We start from the raw sequence: 22,566 nt of genomic DNA on the forward strand, positions 1-22,566 counted from the left end.
GCTGTCCAGTATCACATCGCTAATATGATGACTTGACTACGTTGTTATTCATTTTCCTGCTGACTTATGGTTGAAAAACAACATTATCAGCTTCTCTTCAGGAAGCTGCAACATTGTTGCAACAAAGAACCTAGTCTGACATCCTTCCAAGTTCTGTCATAGCACCTAAAAATCTACAGCTTACAAGTAAATAGGTTAAGAACATCTTTAATATATGCCTATTATTCTACCATAAGGCAGCAGAGAGCTTGCAGCATGGCAAACGATGTTATTATCAACTGGGTGAAATTGTTTATATCCTTTTAAAACGATAATGTCCCCTCCATAGATGGAGGTCAGTGCGCTCTGGGCCGCGCCCTTACACAGACTGAATCTAAACACATCTGTTCTACTCATGTCTGATTCTAAAACTCTTCTACCATAACTTACAGCGTAGGCGAATGTGACTCCTCCCCTGACGCTGACAGAAGGTATTTTCTACGGTCTGGTGATTCTCATAATACCTGTTTGATTTCTGCGCCTTCTCCTTTGTGATTCTCTAACATGTTGGGAAATCTCGATACTTCCAATCAGTTCCCGCAGAGTTGGAAGTCATCGTTTCAGTCCAGTGTTGGTGGTGTGTGTAGTAACTGGGGATCTTTGTGTGTCTAACGAGTAATCAGCCTGGGATCCATTAATTGGGAATTTTGTTGCATTTTCCTTTCTTTGCCTTTTACCATCTCAGCCTGAAAACAAAATCCTTGTGTGTCCTCTGACTCATTCCCCTAAGACTGATCCACATTTCATTTCAATCATTTGCGGGAACTTATATGCGTGTGTGTGAGATAGTTATTAATAAGTTTAATATGAGATAACAGTAGACTACTCTCATAACATCGCTTTATCTTTGCTCTCTCTATTCCCATATACATATCGTTGTTAAATGAAATGTCTGTGTATAAAATGATTAGAAAAAAACGTGAGCAAAATACAGCCACAACTTGGCTATAGTAATATGAGTGCAATATCCCTGAGGTTATTTAAAGCATGTTTTTTACCATGTGTGTGTAATATTTAGATTAATACTTCTGCATACTTTATAAATGTGCTCCTGAGGAAGTATCTACAGTCCACAAATGTAATTTCTTTCTATTACTGCATTTGAACTGATTTGGAGATCCAGTTTCTGGTGTAATTCTGCTGCCCTCCTCCGTCTATGTATCCTGTCTATTATATTAGTTTAGATTGTTTTCAACGCAATATTCTTGTGGCACATTAACCCCGTTGTTTGTTCAGACGCAACGTCATCAGGTGACGAGATGTCTTATTCTACGCAGAATCATTGTGGTAAAACTGATAATCATCTCGAGTCGTCAGTTAATCATACAGCCATAAATATCAGTTATTATTATCCTTTATTTACATAACAACAACATAGTCAGATCACTTTAGTCAGACACAGTAGATTAGATCACAATCTAATCTACCTACCAGAGGGACACAAGCACATTAGGTGGTCGATTTACTAAAACTTCTATAAAAGAAAAGTACATTCTAGAAAACGATAGCTGCAATCTGGTTGCTATGGGCAACATCTCCACTTTTCCTCTTTAGACATTTTAGTAAATCTACCCCTAGGAGGCCTCAGGCCCGCATGCAAGAAGTGTCAGTCACTCTTACTGATGACAGGAACAGTTAGGATCGGTTACATCGTTTCATACAACTTGTTTTGCGCTGGTGATCGGCGTTGAGAGTCTCTGATCGCCAGTTACAGTGTCCCTGTTTTGTTCACAGCAAGAGCAGAAACTCTGTGGCGTACGCTGGCCAGAAGCCGTGGCTGCTCAATGCCACGGTGGAGGAAAACATCACCTTCGGGAGTCCGTTCATCAAGCAGAGGTAATAACCCAGAAACATATCCAGTTCCGTCCAATCAGCTCTTTTTATTATATGTAATAAATGTGTTATCAGACCAGTCTATTCTTTCTAAACAGAACACATTTAATAAATGATCAGACATGAACCTCTCGCAATAAAACCACATTTTGTAACTCAGTAGCCCAATCAGGATTCGGTTCTTTCAGTCTTTCACCTTCCACCAGTCACCCCTCACTGCTAGTGGCCAGTACTGTGGAAGAAAGATGGCCGCTCACAGTGTGCCTCTGGGCAATGCAATGGCCACATCCAGTTGTTACTACACAAAAGGGTCTAGGCATCAGTAAGATGCGGTGCAAGTAAGTATACATCGCTGCACATCGCAGTGATGCATATTTAAGCACCGCTGGAATGCATCATACTGACGCTACTCTGCGAGCCCGGCGAAGTGAGCTGTGTGCACCGATTAGTTTTTTTCCTATTTCCTATATTCCTATTCCACTGTAATGGAATCTGCGAAGCCAGAGAGGCTTCATCAGAACCCCAGAGGAAATGCCAGGTAATGCCATCCTGAGACGGCGTTACCTGTCTGCGCAATGCAAAGCTTATCACAGCTTCATGCATGGCAGAACAGCGCAGTCCCCATAGTAATCTACGAGGGTTGCGATGCTGCATGGTATTTACCTAAACGGAGGGAATTTCTGTGAAATCTCCTCCATTGGGCAGCTAACATATGGCAAAGTGTCATGCTGTCTTTGTAACATTGTGCTGTACTCACGGTTAAACTCGTGACTTAGCCCGTGAAGAAGGCGCAACTAAGATGCTTCTTCTACGGGAAGAGCTGGGGTGTGTGATTGTCCTTTGACAAATGCAGCTCAGCCTCAGCATCTGATTCTGCGCCAAAAATGCAAAAACAAGATGAGTTTTCATTTTTTAATAACCTCCGAGGTGGTGGAAATCAGCTGTTACTTTCATGGGATGCACTTTATAGGAGAAAGCACATATATCAGAGCACAAATACAGAGAGGAACCTTGGGGGTCTGCTGTAGCCACTTCTTGGGGGTCCGGCTAGTCTGTGCACACAGCATGGGAGAGGTGGGACCATGTGTCTGGCAAAGAAGCTGTTGGTCCACGCAGTCACTGGGGAAAAACTCCCCCAGGTACTGTGAAACCCCAATGATGCCCCTGGACACAAGTGACAAAGACAGTCAATGTTATCCTTAATCTCATAATTTATTCATAATTAAGTGTCCAGCAAGTAATATTTTAGGATAAAGGGTAAAAATAAAGTGTTGATGCCAACAAGACAAATGGCAGAACACGACCCTTCCGCTACCTGCTCCTCACTGACACCAGACTATAAACACCAATAAATCAGAGCAATCAGTTCTAGTGCATCCTGATAGGGGGTTAGATTGGAATTGGATCTAGTTGGAGCAATCAGTTCTTATTGGTGGAGTTACAGTATATCAGCCTGAAACACAATAAATGTGGAATGACTGGTTACATAACATAAAGCATATTTCTCCTGCATAATTATTTAAATGCCGACATCCTTGTTGTATGGTCCTGTGATCGTATTTTACACCATTTTTGTTTTTCCTTCTGTTGTGCAGGTATAAGGCCGTCACTGACGCCTGTTCATTGCAGCCGGATATTGACCTGTTGCCATTTGGAGATCAAACAGAAATTGGGGAACGGGTAAAGTGAAGAATTAATATAAAATCACTATTTAGTGGATGGGAATCATTGTTCCAAGCAGCCTCCAGCTGTGTCTTACACTAAAATCATTGTAACGACTACTGTGAGACGTGCCTGGGGCTAGTGACACGTCTTCTAACACAGGGAAAGTTATACCCCCGACCGAAGATTTATTTATACAGATGAAAAGCACTTATTGTCTGTATATCTGTAAAGACGCAAAGCATCTGATGGGTCTTATAAACACAAACTCAGCGTTTCCACACTCATGGTCCAGACCCTTGAGTATTATGTATAGTCTGAACCGGCTTAGAAATAATTGAATTTCTCTATTTGTAAATGTTTATCAGTCGATGTCACATTTTTCATCAAATTCTCTGCAAATTCTCATTATCTAGAGGCTAAAAATACTCCTGGTATTTGCATTCCTCCACAGCCGGGGCGGGATGGTAAATTGTATTGTACACATTGTTTTGACGCTTAAAGCAGGAACATTTAATCAGCAACGTGAGAAGTTTGACCTTTGGGGAGAGTCTGGGCGTGAGCTGATGTGTCTGAGCTTTGTGTCTGTGTCAGGAGTCTGTGAATGTGGGACTGTCACATCATCACATTACGTTATTTTCTGTAGTAATAGGGGCTAGAATAAAACACACTAATGCAGTAATAAAATATAAAAGGTATAATAGATAGCAGGGGGTAGATGTATCAAACATTCTAGCAAGGAAAAGTGGAGGTGTTGCCCATAGCAGCCAATCAGATTCTAGATCATTTTCTAGTCTGTAATCATTATTATCAACATTGAGCATATTCAGTAACACTGTACAATTGGAAACAAACACAGTAATACAACAATACTGAGTAAAACAGACACACAGAGAGGTAAGAGGACCCTGCTCACAAGCTTACAGTCTACCGGACAATCTGAGTCTGATACATGAGAGTAAGACTACATCATGTTACATATTGGTCCAGCCAGATTGCAAAGTCAGAGTGTGCCTAGTGGGCTATATGATCAAGTCACACAATAATGTTGGTCAGGGGGTCAGAGGGTTGTTGTCTTGTGTAAACTGTGTAAAGGGTGGTAATAAGGTAACCTAGGGAGGTTTAGAGGGTGGTTGAGGAATGTTATAAGCTTACCTGAGGTTTTGAAGACTAGAGGAAAGTCTGTGCCAGGGAGGGAATTCCACAAAGTGGGTGCAGCCCGAAAAAAGTCCTGTAACCGGGAATGGGAGGATGTGATGAGAGTGGAAGAGAGACGTAGATCTTGTGCAGAACGGAGGTGTCGAGTTGGGAGATATTTAGAGACATGTGAGGAAATTTATGTTGGTGCAGTTTTAGTAATAGATAAATGATAGCTATAATCTGATTGGTTGCTATGGGCAACATCTCCACTTTTCCTTTTTAGAAGATTTGATACATCTATCCTAAAATTGCACATGTTTAATATATATATTTATATATCTCATAAACATTATAAATATTACTGTGAGTATTTTATTTGTGATGTTTTGGGGACTGAAACACCCGTATGAGGCTGCAAATGTGTCTGGTCACTCAAATCATTTTTGTGTACTGTATTCATTAGGGGATTAATTTAAGTGGCGGACAGAGGCAGAGAATATGCGTTGCACGAGCCCTCTATCAGAACACCAAAATTGTATTCCTGGTAAGACGGTTACTGTTATTATTACTGTACATTATTTGTTATGTGCTGACCTAGGAAAGTGGATTAAAAAACTGGACCTGAGATTTCCATAGTCACAATATACCGATGTACCACGTACAGTTATACTTAATTATTCTGGTGACAGTGTATGAATAACACACACACTAAATATCTTATATATAGTGTCACCATATTAAGCAGCGTTGTATAGAAATCATTATGATTCACATTGATTCCCGCCCTAGTGGAGCTTACAGTGTATATCCCCTACCACACACACAGACACTGAGGCCCATTAACCTGACTGTGTACTAGGAAACTAACGCATACTAAGGAAGACCCGGCAAACAGACAAACGCCAATGAGGCCATTGTTGGAGTAGAACCCATGACTCCAACGCTGTCAGACAGCAGTGCTAACCACTCTGCCACCCTATATACACTATATGGACAAAAGTATTTGTCTGCACCCGTTAATTATTGAATTGAGGTGTTTCAATCAGACCCGTTGCCAGAGGTGTATAACATCCAGCACCAGCCGTGCAGTCTCCATTTGCAAACTTTTGTGATACAAAATGGGTCGTTCTGAAGAGCTCAGTGACACCAAGCGTGGTACTGGGATAGGATGTGTGGTACTGTGATAGTTGCCACTTTTGCAATAAGACGGTTCGTGAAATTTCATCCCTGCTGGATGTTCCACGGTCAGTTGTAAGTGATATTATTAGAAAGTGGAACTTTATTATTAGGAACAACAGCAACTCAGCCACAAAACGGAAGACCACGTAAATTCACAGAGCGGGGTCAACGACTGCTAAGGCGCATGGTGCGTAAAAGTCGCCAACACTCTGCTGATTCCATAGCTGAAGAGTTCTGAACTTCCACTGACATTAAGCAAAGCAAAAACTGTGCGGCAGGAGCTTAATGGATGGGTTTCCATGGCCGAGCAGCTGCATGCAGCCTCACATCACCAAGACCACTGCCAAGCGTCGGATGGAGTGGTGTAAAACACACCGACACTGGACTGTGGAGCAATGGAAATGTGTTCTGTGAAGTGATGAATCACGCTTCTCTGTTTGCAGTCAGATGGGTGAGTCTGGGTTTAGCGGATGCCGGGAGAACGTTACCTACCTGACTGCATTATGCCAACTGTGAAGTTTGGTGGAGGAGGGATAATGGTACGGGGCTGTTTTTCAGGATTTGGGCTAGGCCCCTTATCTCCAGTGCAGGGCAATCTTAATGCTTCAGCATACCAAGTCATTTTGGACAATGTTTCCAATTTGTGGCAACACTTTGGGGAAGGACCTTTTCTATTCCACCATGACTGTGCCCCAGTGCACAAAGCAAGGACTACAAAGACATGGTTTGATGAGTTCAGTGTAGAAGAACTTGACTGGTCCACACAGAGCCCTGACCTCAACCCCATCCAACACATTTGAGATTGTGAGCCAGGCCTCCTCATCTAACTTCAGTGCCTGACCTCATAAATGCTCTACAAAATGAATGTGCACAAATTCTCACAGAAACATTCATCATTATCACCATTTATTTATATAACGCCACTAATTCCGCAGCGCTGTACAGAGAACTCACATCAGTCCCTGTCCCATTGGAGCTTACAGTCTAAATTCCCTAACACACACACACACACACAGACAGACACAGACAGACAGACAGACAGACACAGACAGACAGACAGACAGACTAGGGTCAAATTGTTAGCAGCCAATTAACCTACCAGTATGTTTTTGGAGTGTGGGAGGAAACCGGAGCACCCGGAGGAAACCCACGCAAACACGGGGAGGACATACAAACTCCTCACAGTATATAAAATACTAACCACTGTGCAAGCTTATATATAATGCTGTAACCACTGTTCCGCCCTTAGTGTATAATACTATAACTTCTCTACCACCCTATATATACAATGCCAACCACCGTGCCACTGTGCTCCCCATATACACTTGAATACTTTGTATCTTTGTAGGACGACCCGTTCTCGGCTCTAGACATACATCTAAGTGATCACCTGATGCAAGAAGGGATCTTGAAGTTCCTCCAGGAGGATAAGAGGACGGTGGTTTTGGTTACACACAAACTGCAATATCTGCCTCACGCTGACTGGGTAATGTAACAATAGTCAGTACTGTATTTTATAGCATTTAATATTTACTGCAATATTTAAGTATCACTGGAGGCCTTTATAATGTTCAGTAGTTCGTTCTCTCTGCTTAGAGTGCGCCAATCAAAGCAATTCTCTGCCGCAGCCTGGCAGAGCTCGGGCCTCGTACTGTACTTATAAAGGACCTGTCCCAGGCGTACTCTGAGTTATGTAATAATACTGAGATTGTCACCTGTCACCATAAAAATAAATTAGTAAAGAAATTACAACATCCCCCCCAAATCATCAATCAACCTTCGCACTGGGCAGCCTGGGCTGGACTCTGCTATAACACAGAGATTACGAAAATGGTTCCCCCATCATAGTGAAACCTACCCCCAGTCTGCTCAGGGTAGGGCTGATGTTTCTGTGATCAGGGGCTCAAAATCAGTGACCCGCCCCCAGAAGTTGCAAGTTGGGGACTGAGATTAGTAATAAGATTGGACCCCTATTTCTTATGCAGTGAAACCCCTGTCCAATGTACCAAGAGAGTAAAAGAACATGGACGCACAGATTTCAAACTATAATTAAATAAAAAAAACTCCCCCCAAACTTTTTCCATCCACTTTATTTAAACTAAAATAAAATGATATGAAGGCCAGTGAGCTGTGTAGTAGGATCCTTGGATGTATAGGAAAAGGAAGATGAAGGTTATATCATCACATTATAGGTCATTGATAATACCTCGCCCCGAGTACTATGTACAGTTCTGGGGGTCCTATCTCCATACAGTCACCAATAACATAGAACACAGTCACAGGCGAGCGAGTGAAATGGTACATGGGCATATATCCAAAACTTATCAGGAACTAACACATCCTGCTCATCTTTTTATATTTTGACGCAAACCATTATTCAATTTTTCTTTATATCCTATATTGTTGCAATTTAAGAGCAGTGAATGTGTTACCCACAGAAACACCAAACCTGAGAAAATTCTAATATTTTCTGGTATTTTTCCATAACTAGAATAAACTATTCATCTCGTCGTGTCCCAGAAATGAGTTTTCTGCCAAATAACAGAAATATTGTGTCCTGTAAATAGGTTGTACTTGTAATTACAGATCATTGCTATGAAGGACGGCTTTGTCCTGAGGGAGGGGACACTGAAAGATTTCCAGAATAATGACAACGAGCTTTACGAGCACTGGAAAACTTTGATGAATCGTCAAGACCAGGAATTAGAGAAGGTGATAACGCAGGCCGTCTGTATTATAGTATATTAATTCCTGTTGCTAGGATTACTGCATTCTATGTCCATATATCACTCAAATTCAGAGTGTTACAAGAAAATGGACCTAATATGGCTGCAATCCAATCCAGCCGCTGCTTTTATTGCCTGACGGCGAAGTGTTTATAGCTTTCTAAGTATAATCTCTTCAAATAAGCGGCAGAGCAGAGCGTATGCCTGACTCCGAGGCTCTATTACATCCAAGAACATTGCTGATCGTTTATCTCAGAAGTTCCGCTACTATTGGAGAGAGGTGTATAAACGTTTCTGCTGCTGGACTCTGTATTACGTTACATGATCCGTGTTAGTCACATGACCTCCGTGCCTTCGTCATTATATTCTTGACCAGAGAGTTACTATACGAACTGATGCAAACAGATTCTTGTTCTATTACATGATGCGAGCTAAAGTACTAGGTGCAATGAATTGGATGGGGTACCCACCCAGTACTTTGGGGTAATAACATATAGCTACAAAAAGGTGGAGATTTGAATGGTGTGAAACTAAAAATATATTAGATTTTCACCTGCAAAACATTATCCAAAGCAATCAGGGAATTAAATATTCCCCAAAATAAATGACCTACTGAAGTGTCCTATAGTCTGTGACCAATGGACCTCTGGGCACTAACACTACTGCATATGTCTCGATAGTCCTGATTTAGGCCGGACAGTCCCGATTTGAGGATTCTTTTGTCCTGACCACAGATATCTTTGTCCCGCCACTCGGAAAGTTGAGAAGTATATCCCATTCACTGTAGGGGTTCATTGCACACCAGTGGCACTGAATGGGTGTTTGGAGGGGGTTAAGGGACAAGAAGCATTAGGCACACCCCTTGGGGTGTGGCCATACCCCCATTGTGTTATGACCATGCCCCTTTCACCACCTGTCCCGATACGAGGACCGGTGAAGCTGAATGAAGGCTACTGTAGCCTGCTGAGTACTATTGAAATACATAAGAGGAAAAATTTGTATATCATTTTCATCTAGTTAAATAATTTGTTGAAAGTTAAAATCATTCGTGTCTGCAAAAGATTTCAGTAGGAACTCAACAAACTAGCAGGGAGCAGCCTGGGAGCCAGCGGAGATCCCAGGGAGAGGATCAGGGAGCTGCTCCCAGTATGACAGTGTAATGTGATCTGTAACATGTGTACTGGTAATTGTTAGTATTCCTTAACTAAGATATTGTAACTCACACACAGGACACAGACGCTGACCAGACCACCATGGAAAGAAAAACCCTTCGACGGGCCATGTACTCCCGGGAGGCCAAATCTCAGATTGAGGAAGAAGAAGGTAAAATAAATGTATCTGGTAGTCGGACAGAACAGGTGTCAGCGCGGGACAATCACAGCGCTCACGTCATCAAATCAACAGATATTCAGCTGATAATGCTGGAATCTTACATATGTGATGATGCTTCTAATGAGCGATTCATTGGGTTATTACCAGTACTTAAGTTATTATTATTATTATTATCATTGTTTATACGGCAGAATACATTTCTGTAGTGCCGTACTGTGGGGAAATAGAGTATAGTACAAAGATATAGAGACCGACTGGTAAAATACAAAGCATGCAAAGACAAAATGGACATACAACAAAAGCAGGAAATTAAGCATAATACTATAATATGATATTCTAGGTTATATATATAACATACAAGTAGGTGATCGGAGTGTGGTACTAGAGGCTGAAGGAGTTCATTAGTTCATTAAAGGAGGAGGTATACAGTGAAAAGAGTAGAGGGCCCAAGATAGAACCCTGTGGGATCCCAACGGGTAGAGGGAGAGGAGGGAAGGGGGAGTTGGACACAGAGAAGGAGAGGTTGGAGATGTAGGAGGTGAGCAGGGAGGATATGTGCCATGAAGGCCAATGGAGTGAAGGGTGTTAAGTAGGAGAGGGTGGTAAATTGTGTCAGAAGTGGAAGAGAGGTCCAGGAGGATGAGCATTCCCCTCCTCAGATGGTAACACTGAAACCCTGTCCCACCAGCAGTCATCTCCTGAAATATTATGTGCTGCTTATTAGCTAAAAGATGCTACTTTCTCTTTTGTCTGCTTCTGTGGTCTCATCACACAGAGGAAGAAGAGGAGGAAGATGAAGAAGACAATATGTCTACGGCTAATCGGCTCAGGACAAAAATGCCATGGAGAACCTGTTGGAGATACCTCACCTCCGGGGGATTTTTTCTACTCTTCCTGATGGTCTTCTCCAAACTGTTGAAACATTCCGTTATTGTGGCCATTGACTACTGGCTGGTTATCTGGACCTCAGCGCCTAAAAACATCAGCAGTGACTCCATGTCATATAACTATACGGTAATATACCTATATCGCCCTATAGAATCTCACCTTCCAGGGTTATTGTACTTTATATGTCTATAAATGTTGCAACAAGAGCAGAACAGGAGCCTTTTCTGAGCGGGAAAAGGGGGGGGGGGTGACATGGCGTTGATGGGCCCCCCTCATCTCAGGCCTCATAACGCCACACCAACTGTAGTTCCGCCACTGCACATACTGTTTTATCAGCTAAGATAAAATGAGACATGAGCCACAGGCTGCAATTGAACAGCGTCTCTAGTGGCCGATGAGCATAGAAAATTATAGAATATTTGAGACTGTAATATTCTAAAGTTTGCCAAACAATATGTTTTAAACATTGTTTCTCAACACAGTTCTACAGACTCAAAATGTTTATATTTTGAAAATAAAGATATAACATGGTTTATGTCATTCATTTTGCATCCAAAGTGTAAGCATTTTTATAAAGTCTACGTCTTGCTTACAGACGGTGGTGGCAGCCGTACCACTGATCCACTGCGCTGAATGTTCCCCTCAGTGATGTCATTAGAATCTTGTTATTGCTACAGAATATGCAGACACTTTATAAATAGTGGTTAATCATTTTATTACAATTAATCATTTCATAGTATAATAATATTACACGTTTATATATTAGAAAATGTGAAGTTTTTTGTATCTACAGCAAGAAGAGAACCGGGCGTATTATGTGACTTGGTTCAGTGTCCTGAGCGCCTCTGGGATCAGTCTCTGTCTCATCACGTCGCTGACCGTGGAGTGGCTCGGTCTCACAGCCGCCAGGAATCTACACAATAACTTGCTGAAAAAGATTATCCTGGCTCCAATCAGGTAATTCCGTCCTGATTTACAGAATAACAATATAAAATAATATGAAACCTAAATGCAGATCATAATTAAGTAACTTGGAACAGTGTCTTAAATCTTCCAGCTTGTGACTTACTTTATATATTGCATAACTGCATAGTCTTAAGCTTGTGATAGATATTTGTATGTAGTATTAAGAGGTTATTACATTTGTTGTCCGTGATTCATGGCTACAATGAAGGAAGGGTGTTTATTAGTGTTGTCGCATTGTTCAGCGTTCTGCTTTTCTAGCATTATAAGGAATGGCCTCAAGAACCGTTTGCTGAGTCATGTGAATACTCACCAATGCTCCATATATAAGGAACTCACTCTACACTCACTGTTCAATCATCTCCTGTTTATAAGAGATTCACTCTAAGTTTACTGCTCAATCATCTTCTGTTTGTAAGAAAATCACTCTGCACCCACAGCTCAATCATCTCCTGTTTATAAGATATTCACTCTACATTCACTACCCAATCATCTCCTGTTTATGAGGGATTCACTCTACATCCACTGCTCAGTCATCTCCTGTTTATAAGAGATTCACTCTACATCCACTGTTCAATCATCTCCTGTTTATAAGGGATTCACTCTACATCCACTGCTCAGTCATCTCCTGTTTATAAGGGATTCATTCTACATCCACTGTTCAATCATCTCCTGTTTATAAGGGATTCACTCTACATCCACTGCTCAGTCATCTCCTGTTTATAAGGGATTCACTCTACATCCACTGCTCAGTCATCTCCTGTTTATAAGGGATTCACTCTACATCCACTGTTCAATTGTCTCCTGTTTATAAGGGATTCACTCTACATCCACTGCTCAGTCATCTCCTGTTTATAATATATTCACTCTAAAATCACTGCTCAGTCATCTCCTGTTTATAAGGGATTCGCTCTGTATTCACTGCTCGGTACTCTCCTGATTCTGAATGCCAACATTTTATAGTAGAATCCTGTTATTACTCAAATAATAGCTGTAATAAAGGTTTACAATGATATTGTACATAAAGCGTTTCAGCAAATTGTGTATGTAGTGTGTGTGTAATGTAATAACAGTTGTTTTTTATATTAATATAATAGATTTCTTGGCAGTGTTTTACCCTCACACATCCCGTCTCTGTTTCTTAGGTTCTTTGACACTACACCGTTGGGGTTAATATTAAATCGCTTTTCTGCTGACACAAACATTATTGATCAGGTGAGGAATGCACAGCATGGGGTGGTTATTTAGGGGGTATATGCAGGATAATCTGTTATTGATGTTTATAATCATTGTATAAATACTTATCTGTCTGTCCCCATCAGCACATCCCCTCCACCCTGGAGTCCCTCACCCGATCCACCCTCCTCTGCCTCTCAGCGATCGGGGTGATCAGCTACGCCAACCCCTACTTTCTGATTGTGCTCTTCCCTCTTAGTATCGCTTTTTATTTTATCCAGAAGTACTTCAGAGTCGCCTCCAAGTGAGTATCAGACCACAATACCAGAAACAGAATCAATACAAGTGGCATGAAGTTGTACTGTGCGATTGGGGAGACCAAGAGGTTCAGGGTCAGTGAAAGACTTGAAAAACTGTTGAAATTGCAGCAAGAGTTTAATACTCTCTTAGACGATTACAGTGAGGACATTTCTGAATACTAGTGAGCAGAAGAAAGCATATAGTAATCACACGGATCCTGTTACTTTCCTGGTGTCGTTTAGGAATTGCTTGCTATTGATTACAGTAGCTTTGTCCCATGCACCAGCTATAATACATACCCCCAAGTGCGTCTGTTTCAGTCTAGACTGTGCCTTGCAGGGATCTCCAGGAACTGGATGACAACACTCAGTTGCCGCTGCTTTGCCACTTCTCGGAGACAGCAGAAGGTCTCACAACCATCCGAGCATTCAGGTATGTGACACCATGCTGTATAGGATCTATAGTACAGCCTTAGATGGGAAGGTCCAACCTCTCCATGGAAGTAGCTGGATCTATGACCAAGGTGTCCGCACATGTATGTGGTCAAATGGAACAGATAAAGCAGGTCAATGATCAGGCTAGGATGATGAGTGCAAGTGGTAGACCTATAGGGGGTTCAGTGGGTGTTACGGGACCCAGAGGTGAGGGGGGCTCGGTAATCCCTGGTCAATGCCTCCATGCCCCCCTCCCCCCCCAGGTCTTCGCTCCTCCTCTTCTGAGTGGAGGTCTCCTATTAGCCCCTGAAGGTGTTACCTTGTAGAGAGGAGACCATAAAATGATGTCACATGAACTGAGACGACAGTCCTTTCTCTCCCAATCCTCTTCTCCTTGGCGACTATTCTGTTGCAGCAGAGTTGCTAAAAAAAATACCTTAAATTTGTTGCTTTAATTGTTGATGTAAAAACATTAAAACACTTTTAGAAAAATATGATACAAACCCAAAGTTGAAAACAAGAACAAAATAAAAGAACAATATATTAAATAAGCGGGAAATATGGTAAATCTACAGGAGAAAAGACTAAAGAAAAAATGGATTAGTGATTTAAATTTTAGAAATTCCATTTTTAACTTGACGTTATGATTTTTCTCCCCAAAGCATTTCTATATGGATTCTAGACAAATTGGTCCTGAATGATTACAAAATGCAAAATGAACGTAATGTGCACTTTTTTTTAAAACACACACATGTATCGGGTATATGAACGTCCGTATTGCAAAAGGAGCAGATGTGCACATACGTCTGGTGATGAATACGCCTCTAGGTCCGCTGTGCTCTAATACATTTGTATTTAATTAATGTCACCTCTTATTTTTTGTCAATTTGGAGCAAAAATATTAATGAGATTTATGGTTGAGTTATTTATGTATCATATCCCGGTCTGAGGAAGCTGCTGCTGTTGGTATATAAATTGGAAACGTATGTAAAATATAAACATATAATTGTGTAATTATGGCTGATTTACATTTTCTCATTCGCCGCTCAGACATGAATCAAGATTCAAGCAGCGTATGCTGGAACTGACTGACACAAACAACTTGGCCTATTTATTCTTATCCGCTGCCAACCGATGGCTGGAAGTCAGGACGGTAAGTACAGTCTCACCGCTCAGCGGTAATGTCTGGTGGAATAAGAGTCTGCTATCACTGCCTATACATCCATATATTACTGTACACACATCCTCTCTCCGCACATCCACTCCCTACACATCCAATCTCTGCTCCCTACACTTCCACTCCCTACAGTTTCACTCCCTACACTTCCACTCCCTACACATCCAATCTCTGCTCCCTGCACATCCACTCCCTACACATCTAATCTCTGCTCCCTACACATCCACTCCCTACACATCCAATCTCTGCTCCCTGCACATCCACTCCCTACACATCTAATCTCTGCTCCCTGCACGTCCACTCCTTACACATCCAATCTCTGCTCCCTACACATCCACTCCCTACACATCTAATCTCTGCTCCCTACACATTCACTCCTTACACATCCGCTCCCTACACATCCGCTCCCTACAGATCCACTCCCTACACATCTAATCTCTGCTCCCTGCACGTCCACTCCTTACACATCCAATCTCTGCTCCCTACACATTCACTCCCTACACTTCCACTCCCTACAGTTTCACTCCCTACACTTCCACTCCTTACACATCCGCTCCCTACACATCCGCTCCCTACACATCCGCTCCTTACACATCCAATCCTTACACAACTGATCTCTGCTCCCTACACGTCCACTCCCTACACATCCGCTCCCTACATATCCAGTATCCAAATATCCACTCTTCAGACATCAACACTTTCCCTCACATCCAGCCACACTTTCCACATATCTCCTCCCCACTCATCCACTCCTCACACATCCACTCCCCACGCTCCAGCAATCCACTCACTGTGTCATAATACTAAGAATTTGTAGAATTCAGATTTCAGGGTGTTGTCTTCTAGATTTATATTGATAATTTGACACAATTTGATCTTCCAAATATTGTTATTACTTCCTGTTAGCGTATAGGAGAAGTGAGGGTTTTGCAAATCACAAAATGCCCTTTCTGATTTTAGTGCCAGAATTTCCATTGCAGGGTACGTGATATCATCATCATCATCATCATCATTTATTTATATAGCGCCAACATATTCCGTAGCGCTTTACAATTGGGGACAAACGTAATAAACTAATAAACAAACTGGGTAAAACAGACAAAGAGGTGAGAAGGCCCTGCTCGCAAGCTTACAATCTATGGATACGTGATATGTCTTATTTTAATTAGCCAATCTCCTCATAAACAGCAACACTCACTGATTCCTCTGTGTAACGTAACACCGTTATTTTCTGACCTGACAATACATTACTAAGTTGTTCCAGTATGTTTTCTACTATGATCCACGCACATAGAGCGCATTAAGCTTGTTTCTGGAGTTGTACACTCATTTGTATTTCACCAGGTTGAGCTGTCACTCTACAAATTGCTGAACAAATATTTGTGTAAGATATAAACTCTTTGGAAGGGTTCAGATGAGAAAGTACAGAGATCAGAACACTCTCCGACATGACAGTAAACACGATGCCCTCGTGCCCAGCACAGCAGAGACATAACCCAGCCCTGAACCATTACCAGCTCTGGCACCTTAACTCTGTATTTTCACCTGTTTGTCACTCTGACACAGCGCAGGCGCTCACCTGCCTGGCGTGACAGCGGAAGTACGCCCGCTGTGCTTATCACGCTGCATGATAAATGCCCTGTTAGAGATTTACACGTTGGATTATTTTCTTGCCCTTCAGGTCGTCCTTGCGAGGATGAATAAAGACTAGTAATACTTTATACGTTATAGAACTTTAATCTCTGACGTGCAATCGGGGCGTGCAAGGAAAATGTGGTGTCTGGAATATCTCTTAGAGAGCAGATATCATAATAATCTGGTCTGTGCAGCATATTTATACACAGCCCTGATCATGCAGAGATGTTAATGACTTAATCAGGGCCCCATTTATCCTCAATAATTAGTTTGAATTGGCTGGTATTAATTGACTTTAGTGTGTGTGTGTGGGGTGGGGGGGGAATACTATGCGTACCCACCAGGGCGGTTTCCCTGGTCTACACTGAAGGTATTCACTAGGGATGAGCGCGCTCGGATTTCTGAAATCCGAGCCCACCCGAACGTTGCGGATCCGAGTCGGATCCGAGACAGATCCGGGTATTGGCGCCAAATTCAAAAGTGAAACTGAGGCTCTGACTCATAATCCCGTTGTCGGATCTCGCGATACTCGGATCCTATAAATTCCCCGCTAGTCGCCGCCATCTTCACTCGGGCATTGATCAGGGTAGAGGGAGGGTGTGTTAGGTGGTCCTCTGTGCTGTTTAGTTCTGTGCTGTTTAGTTCTGTGCTGTTTAGTTCTGTGCTGTTTAGTTCTGTGCTGTTTAGTTCTGTGCTGTTTAGTTCTGTGCTGTTTAGTTCTGTGCTGTTTAGTGCTGTGCTGTGCTGTGCTGTGCTGTGCTGTTTAGTGCTGTGCTGTGCTGTGCTGTGCTGTGCTGTGCTGTGTTCTGCAGTATCAGTCCAGTGGTGCTGTGTGCTGTGCTCTGTCCTTCTGAGGTCAGTGGTGCTGCTGGGTCCTGTGCTGTGTCCTGTTCAGTCCAGTGGTGCTGTGTCCTGTGCTCTGTGCTTCTAAGGGCATAGTTATTTCCCCAATATTCCCCTGTGTTTAAAAAAATAAAAAAAAGTTTTTTTTATAAAATACCAAAAACTACTTTAATATTTTTTAATTACCACAAAATTTTCACAACCAATCCTGCAGTATAAGCCCATTGGTACTGCAATATTACCAAGTTCACACATTCAGCAGTAAAAGTCCAGTGGTACTGCAATATTACAAAGTTTACACATTCTGCAGTATCAGTCCAGTGGTGCTGTGTCCTGTGCTCTGTCCTGCTGAGTTCCGTAGTGCTGCTGGGTCCTGTGCCGTGTCCTGTTCAGTCCAGTGGTGCTGTGTCCTGTGCTCTGTGCTTCTAAGGGCATAGTTATTTCCCCATTATTCCCAAGTTTGTAAAAAATAAAAAAAAAGTAAAAAAAAATAAAAAATTAAAAAAAAAAAAAAAAATATAATAATTATAACCAAATTTGCAAAACCAATCCAGCATTATAAGTCCATTGGTACTGCAATATTACCAAGTTCACACATTCAGCAGTAAAAGTCCAGTGGTACTGCAATATTACAAAGTTTACACATTCTGCAGTATCAGTCCAGTGGTGCTGTGTCCTGTGCTCTGTCCTGCTGAGTTCCGTAGTGCTGCTGGGTCCTGTGCCGTGTCCTGTTCAGTCCAGTGGTGCTGTGTCCTGTGCTCTGTGCTTCTAAGGGCATAGTTATTTCCCCATTATTCCCAAGTTTGTAAAAAATAAAAAAAAAGTAAAAAAAAATAAAAAATTAAAAAAATAAAAAAATATATAATAATTATAACCAAATTTGCAAAACCAATCCAGCATTATAAGTCCATTGGTACTGCAATATTACCAAGTTCACACATTCTGCAGTATCTTGTGCTACATATAATGGAGAACAAAAATTTGGAGGATAAAGTAGGGAAAGATCAAGACCCACTTCCTCCTAATGCTGAAGCTGCTGCCACTAGTCATGACATAGACGATGAAATGCCATCAACGTCGTCTTCCAAGCCCGATGCCCAATCTCGTAGTACCGGGCATGTAAAATCCAAAAAGCCCAAGTTAAGAAAAAGTAGCAAAAAGAGAAACTTAAAATCATCTGAGGAGAAACGTAAAGTTGCCAATATGCCATTTACGACACGGAGTGGCAAGGAACGGCTTAGGCCCTGGCCCGTGTTCATGACTAGTGGTTCAGCTTCACCCACGGATCTTAGCCCTCCTCCTCCTCCCCCCCCCTACAAAAAATTGAAGAGAGTTATGCTGTCAGCAACAAAACAGCAAACAACTCTGCCTTCTAAAGAGAAATTATCACAAATCCCCAAGGCGAGTCCAAGGGGGTTGGTGGTTGTCAAGCCTGACCTTCCCATCACTGTACGGGAAGAGGTGGCTCGGGAGGAGGCTATTGATGATGTAGCTGGCGCTGTGGAGGAACTTGATGATGAGGATGGTGATGTGGTTATTGTAAATGAGGCACCAGGGGGGGAAACAGCTGATGTCCATGGGATGAAAAAGCCCATCGTCATGCCTGGTCAGAAGACCAAAAAATGCACCTCTTCGGTCTGGAGTTATTTTTATCCAAATCCAGACAACCAATGTATGGCAATATGTAGCTTATGTAAAGCTCAAATAAGTAGGGGTAAGGATCTTGCCCACCTAGGAACATCCTCCCTTATACGTCACCTGAATAACCTTCATAGTTCAGTGGTTAGTTCAGGAACTGGGGCTAGGACTCTCATCGGTACAGGGACACCTAAATCCCGTGGTCCAGTTGGATACACACCAGCAACACCCTCCTCGTCAACTTCCTCCACAATCTCCATCAGATTCAGTCCTGCAGCCCAAGTCACCAGCCAGACTGAGTCCTCCTCAATACGGGATTCATCCGAGGAATCCTGCAGCGGTACGCCTACTACTGCCACTGCTGCTGTTGCTGCTGTTAGTCGGTCATCTTCCCAGAGGGGAAGTCGTAAGACCGCTAAGTCTTTCACCAAACAATTGACCGTCCAACAGTCGTTTGCCATGACCACCAAATACGATAGTAGTCACCCTATTGCAAAGCGTATAACTGCGGCTGTAACTGCAATGTTGGTGTTAGACGTGCGCCCGGTGTCCGCCATCAGTGGAGTGGGATTTAGAGGGTTGATGGAGGTATTGTGTCCCCGGTACCAAATCCCCTCGAGATTCCACTTCACTAGGCAGGCGATACCAAAAATGTACAGAGAAGTACGATCAAGTGTCCTCAGTGCTCTTAAAAATGCGGTTGTACCCACTGTCCACTTAACCACGGACATGTGGACAAGTGGTTCTGGGCAAACGAAGGACTATATGACTGTGACAGCCCACTGGGTAGATGCATCCCCTTCCACAGCAACAGCAACAGCTGCATCAGTAGCAGCATCTACAAAATGGCTGCTCATGCAAAGGCAGGCAACATTGTGCATTACAGGCTTTAATAAGAGGCACAACGCTGCCAACATATTAGAGAAAATGAGGGAAATTATCTCCCAGTGGCTTACCCCACTTAGACTCTCATGGGGATTTGTGGTGTCAGACAATGCCAGTAACATTGTGCGGGCATTAAATATGGGCAATTTCCAGCACGTCCCATGTTTTGCCCACACCATTAATTTGGTGGTGCAGCATTACCTGAAGAGTGACAGGGGTGTGCAGGAGATGCTTGCGGTGGCGCGCAAAATTGCTGGACACTTTCGGCATTCAGCCAGTGCCTACCGCAGACTAGAGGCACATCAAAAAAGCTTGAACCTGCCCTGCCATCACCTCAAACAAGAGGTTGTGACGCGCTGGAACTCCACCCTCTATATGCTGCAGAGGATGGAGGAGCAGCAAAAGGCCATTCAGGCCTACACAGCCACCTACGACATAGGCAAAGGAGTGGGGATGCGCCTGAGTCAAGCGCAGTGGAGACTGATTTCCGTGTTGTGCAAGGTTCTGCAGCCATTTGAACTTGCCACACGAGAAGTCAGTTCCGACACTGCCAGCTTGAGTCAGGTCATTCCCCTGATCAGGCTGTTGCAGAAGCAGCTGGAGAAAGTGAGGGAGGAGCTGGTAAGCCATTGCGATTACAGCAAGCATGTAGCTCTTGTGGATGTAGCCCTTCGTACGCTTTGCCAGGATCCGAGGGTGGTCACTCTTTTAAAGTCAGAGGAATACATTCTGGCCACCGTGCTCGATCCTCGGTTTAAAGCGTATGTTGTGTCTCTGTTTCCGGCGGACACAAATCTACAGCGGTGCAAAGACCTGCTGGTCAGGAGATTGTCCTCTGAAGAGGACCGTGACATGCCAACAGCTCCACCCTCATTTTCTTCCACATCTATGGCTGCGAGGAAAAAGCTCAGTTTTCCCAAAAGAGGCACTGGCGGGGATGCTGATAACATCTGGTCCGGACTGAAGGACCTGCCAACCATTGCAGACATGTCTACTCTCGCTGCATTGGATGCTGTCACAATAGAAAAAATTGTGGATGATTACTTTGCTGACACCATCCAAGTAGACATGTCAGACAGTCCATATTGTTACTGGCAGGAAAAAAAGGCAGTTTGGAAGCCCCTGTACAAACTGGCTCTATTTTACCTGAGTTGTCCCCCCTCCAGTGTGTACTCGGAAAGAGTTTTTAGTGCAGCGGGGAACCTGGTCAGTGAGCGGCGAAGGAGGTTGCTTCCTCACAACGTTGAAAAAATGATGTTTATAAAAATGAATAATCAATTCCTCAATGAAGTACAGCACTGCCCTCCAGATACTACAGAGGGACCTGTGGTTGTGGAGTCCAGCGGGGACGAATTGATAATGTGTGATGAGGAGGAAGTACACACTGTAGGGGGAGAGGAATCAGAGGTTGAGGATGAGGACGACATCTTGCCTCAGTAGAGCCTGTTTAGTCTGTACAGGGAGAGATGAATAGCTTTTTTGGTGTGGGGGCCCAAACAAACCAATCATTTCAGTCAAAGTTGTTTGGTAGGCCCTGTCGCTGAAATGATTGGTTTGTTAAAGTGTGCATGTCCTATTTCAACAACAGACCTCTCAACTGCAGCTCATCCCTCCTCTGCGGGGATAATGTCTCCTGTGCTCTGACACGTCACTCTGTGTACTCTCAGCCTCAGGATCTGACACTACAGCTACCATGCCTCTTGTAGCAGCCCTCACTCCAGGGCCTCTTCCATGTGCAGTGTCCCCCTCTCTCTTGGGTTCACTATAGTGGCATGGATTTCTCCCCCTCATCCAGGGCACACATTCCTTGCCCTGGCTCAGTCACCACGCTCAGACTTCCAGGCAATGCTGGGGGAGCCTGGGAGCTTCCACCCCAGGTCCCCAGCTACAACTCTCCTCTCCTGTGTCTTCTCTCTCTTTCTGACACTTTAAAGATCGTGCCTTTAAATGAAAAAGTCAGTCTTCATTGCACGACTATGTGCAAGTGCAACAGGGACATTTTTTTGGGTTTACAAAGTCAAACAATAACACTACGACCCTGTCTGTCTGGGGTCTGTCAATGACGAATTGTCTGGAGCATGTTTTGAGGAGGTATTGTGGCCCCGGTATCAAATTGGGTACCGGGGCCACCCCACTATGCAGTCCAGATACTTGTTTGGTGGAATTCCGACACGTGGAGGGTTTTTTAATTATATTGTGGCCTCGGTACCAAATTGTGTACCGGGGCCACCACACTACGCAGTCAAGATACTTGTTTGGTGGAATTCAGACCAGTTGAGGGTTTTATTATTATATTGTGTGGACCACTCTATCTATACCACACTACAACTCTATACCACTCTATTTCCTACTTTAATTCTATTTAATTCTATTTCCTACTTTAATTCTATTACTAATTAATTAACATAAAGAGGAACAAAAAAAACCAATTTTACCAAAAGTATAATATGACTTAGACTTACAAACACTACACTTGAAAGATCGTGCCTTTAAATGAAAAAGTCAGTCTTCATTGCACGACTATGTGCAAGTGCAACAGGGACATTTTTTTGGGTTTACAAAGTCAAACAATAACACTACGACCCTGTCTGTCTGGGGTCTGTCAATGACGAATTGTCTGGAGCATGTTTTGAGGAGGTATTGTGGCCCCGGTATCAAATTGGGTACCGGGGCCACCCCACTATGCAGTCCAGATACTTGTTTGGTGGAATTCCGA

The 22,566-nt window shown here is 43.1% G+C and overlaps 1 protein-coding gene across 6 annotated transcripts in view; it reads left to right on the forward strand.

Moving 5' to 3' along the window:
* The window catches only part of ABCC9 (ATP binding cassette subfamily C member 9), a 128,403-nt gene that overhangs the window by 77,950 nt on the left and 27,887 nt on the right, over positions 1-22,566 (forward strand). For 4 of the 6 annotated variants that reach the window (XM_075210794.1, XM_075210792.1, XM_075210793.1 and 1 more), the window contains 13 exons: positions 432-470; positions 1,774-1,875; positions 3,468-3,552; positions 5,138-5,218; positions 7,202-7,339; positions 8,440-8,565; positions 9,809-9,902; positions 10,687-10,925; positions 11,593-11,756; positions 12,908-12,977; positions 13,085-13,242; positions 13,578-13,670; positions 14,723-14,825. In XM_075210794.1, coding sequence (XP_075066895.1) covers positions 432-470; positions 1,774-1,875; positions 3,468-3,552; positions 5,138-5,218; positions 7,202-7,339; positions 8,440-8,565; positions 9,809-9,902; positions 10,687-10,925; positions 11,593-11,756; positions 12,908-12,977; positions 13,085-13,242; positions 13,578-13,670; positions 14,723-14,825 — 1,492 coding nt within the window. The remainder of the gene's footprint in view (positions 1-431; positions 471-1,773; positions 1,876-3,467; positions 3,553-5,137; positions 5,219-7,201; positions 7,340-8,439; positions 8,566-9,808; positions 9,903-10,686; positions 10,926-11,592; positions 11,757-12,907; positions 12,978-13,084; positions 13,243-13,577; positions 13,671-14,722; positions 14,826-22,566) is intronic. The other 2 variants (XM_075210790.1, XM_075210791.1) reach the window with 1 other exon arrangement.

This window comes from Mixophyes fleayi, chromosome 4, assembly GCF_038048845.1.
Source record: "Mixophyes fleayi isolate aMixFle1 chromosome 4, aMixFle1.hap1, whole genome shotgun sequence".
NCBI lineage: Eukaryota > Metazoa > Chordata > Amphibia > Anura > Limnodynastidae > Mixophyes > Mixophyes fleayi.